Source organism: Gymnoscopelus braueri (assembly GCF_963280865.1).
Source record: "Gymnoscopelus braueri genome assembly, chromosome: 21".
NCBI lineage: Eukaryota > Metazoa > Chordata > Actinopteri > Myctophiformes > Myctophidae > Gymnoscopelus > Gymnoscopelus braueri.
The window spans coordinates 1,261,641-1,264,140 of NC_137623.1; the positions used below are offsets into that span (position 1 = coordinate 1,261,641).

Below are 2,500 nucleotides of genomic sequence, written 5' to 3' on the forward strand. Positions count from 1 at the left end.
CTGAACACAATGTAGCCAATGCTTTATCAGCTCTTAGCTTATTGGGCATTCCTGTAATCTGCAGGCCTCTCACAACTGATTCATGGACATTACTTACTTACTTACTTACTTACCGGCCTCCAAATATGAACACAAGCAGTTTACATGTGTTTAAAAAGCTGTATAATAGCATCCTTAGGACGTTGGTACTTTAGCACCTTGGTAAGGATCTTCCAGGCTGTGGTCAAATGTATAACCTATCTATCGCCCCCCCCCCATGGTTACGACACGTTGGCAAGCACTATATACATAGCAGCCATTCAGAATATATGACACACACACACACACACTCGCTGTGAGCGTGTACATTTGTATTTATGAAGAGCCAACGTATAAAAGTATAAAAGTGGTTCAAATGATTGTGATGCGATGTTAACTTGCTGGCGACGCCCACTCATGACACGTGTCACATTGGGCTTAAAGGGATAGTTCACCCAAAACAAATATTTTTTCCTATGGATGAGTCACCCCATGGAGACTTGAATTCATGGACATGTTTTAGTTTGTGTCTCATTCCTAAGACAATAATGTGATGACCAGCGGACCGGTAGGCAGCGGTTCCGGTAGGAGACACAAAGGAGACTCTTTGTGTCTCCTAACGGAACCGCTGCTGGTCATCAACCTGGCCACACCCCACTGATCCCAGTCTGCATAATCTGCCCGGTAACAGGTGACCCAGGGCTCTGACCCCAGCGCTCTGGTTGCTATGGATACGGCCACGGTCCTGTACGCGCGCGCCCAGCAGCGCTACTTCAGCTCCTACTCCCCCGTCATCGGCTTCTACATCTATGAGAGCGCCCCCTACTGGAACGCCTCGGTGCAGCGGGACCTGCTGGAGTACGCCAAGGTACGCCAAGATGTAGAGCGGGGGTCCTCAATGGGTGGGGGGGGGTCCTCAATGGGTGGGGGGGGGTCCTCAATGGGTGGGGGGGGGGTCCTCAATGGGTGGGGGGGGGTCCTCAATGGGTGGGGGGGGGGGTCCTCAATGGGTGGGGGGGGGGGGGTCCTCAATGGGTGGGGGGGGGGTCCTCAGAGTTATTGCAGAGGGGGGTGTAAAGTAACTAAGTACATTTAATCAAGTACTGTACTTAAGTACTTTGGTATTTGTAGGCACTTTAGCTCTATTTTATATGGCTATATTTGAAAATAGCAGATCTATAAGCTCACCAATGCGACGCGTTGTGAGCTTGTAGATCGGCTATTTTCAAACATGTTAGTACTTTTACTTTTGGTACTTTAAGTATATTTTGATGCCAATACTTTTGTAATTGTACTCGAGGAACATTTTGAACACAGGCCTTCTACTTGTGACAGAGTAGTTTTTATAATGTGGTATTGATACTTTTACTTAAGTAAAACATGTGAGTTTCCACCACCGGTGATGGGAACTTTGTTATTTTATTTTAATTAACGACTTGAACCCATAGCATCCCTATATTCTGAGGAGAACATTGGCCACAAATAGCCGATCTACAAGCTCAGCTGTAGATTGTAGATCGGCTATTTTTAGGCAAAGAGGTTTGGTGTAGAGGGAAAAAGAGCAGACCAAGTACAGAGACAAAGGTCAAGTTTAATGAGAGTAAACACATCTGCAACACGTTGTTATAAAAGATGTGGTGAGGGGGTCCCTGCTTCATCTGTCTCTCAGCTAAGGGGTCCCTGCTTCATCTGTCTCTTAGCTAAGGGGTCCCTGCTTCATCTGTCTCTTAGCTAAGGGGTCCCTGCTTCATCTCTCTCTCAACTAAGGGGTCCCTGCTTCATCTGTCTCTCAGCTAAGGGGTCCCTGCTTCATCTCTCTCTCAGCTAAGGGGTCCCTGCTTCATCTGTCTCTCAGCTAAGGGGTCCCTGCTTCATCTCTCTGTCAGCTAAGGGGTCCCTGCTTCATCTGTCTCTCAGCTAAGGGGTCCATGCTTCATCTCTCTCTCAGCTAAGGGGTCCCTGCTTCATCTGTCTCTCAGCTAAGGGGTCCCTGCTTCATCTGTCTCTCAGCTAAGGGGTCCCTGCTTCATCTGTCTCTCAGCTAAGGGGTCCCTGCTTCATCTCTCTCTCAGCTAAGGGGTCCCTGCTTCATCTGTCTCTCAGCTAAGGGGTCCCTGCTTCATCTCTCTCTCAGCTAAGGGGTCCCTGCTTCATCTCTCTCTCAGCTAAGGGGTCCCTGCTTCATCTCTCTATCAGCTAAGGGGTCCCTGCTTCATCTCTCTATCAGCTAAGGGGTCCCTGCTTCATCTTTCTCTCAGCTAAGGGGTCCTTGACCTGAAAAACATTGAAGACCCCTGCATGAGTGTCTATTATGCTATATGCTCTTTATTTGCACCTTTACATCTTAGCACAGCTACTGTGTGTAAATACCTAGATATGTTTCTTTGATAGATTTTTCTATGAAAATAACAAAATAACAGAGTTTCACCCACTTTTCTTTATTTAATTCTGTAACTTCTGTGACGTGACGATAAACCTGAAT

General features: G+C 47.3%; 1 protein-coding gene across 1 annotated transcript in view; it reads left to right on the top strand.

Moving 5' to 3' along the window:
• ptchd1 (patched domain containing 1) overlaps nt 1-2,500 on the top strand; it is a gene marked incomplete at both ends in the record, with an annotated part of 39,590 nt that overhangs the window by 35,464 nt on the left and 1,626 nt on the right. Inside the window, one exon of the mRNA XM_080417866.1 lies at nt 710-886. Within this exon, the coding sequence (XP_080273992.1) occupies nt 710-886 (177 nt within the window). The remainder of the gene's footprint in view (nt 1-709; nt 887-2,500) is intronic.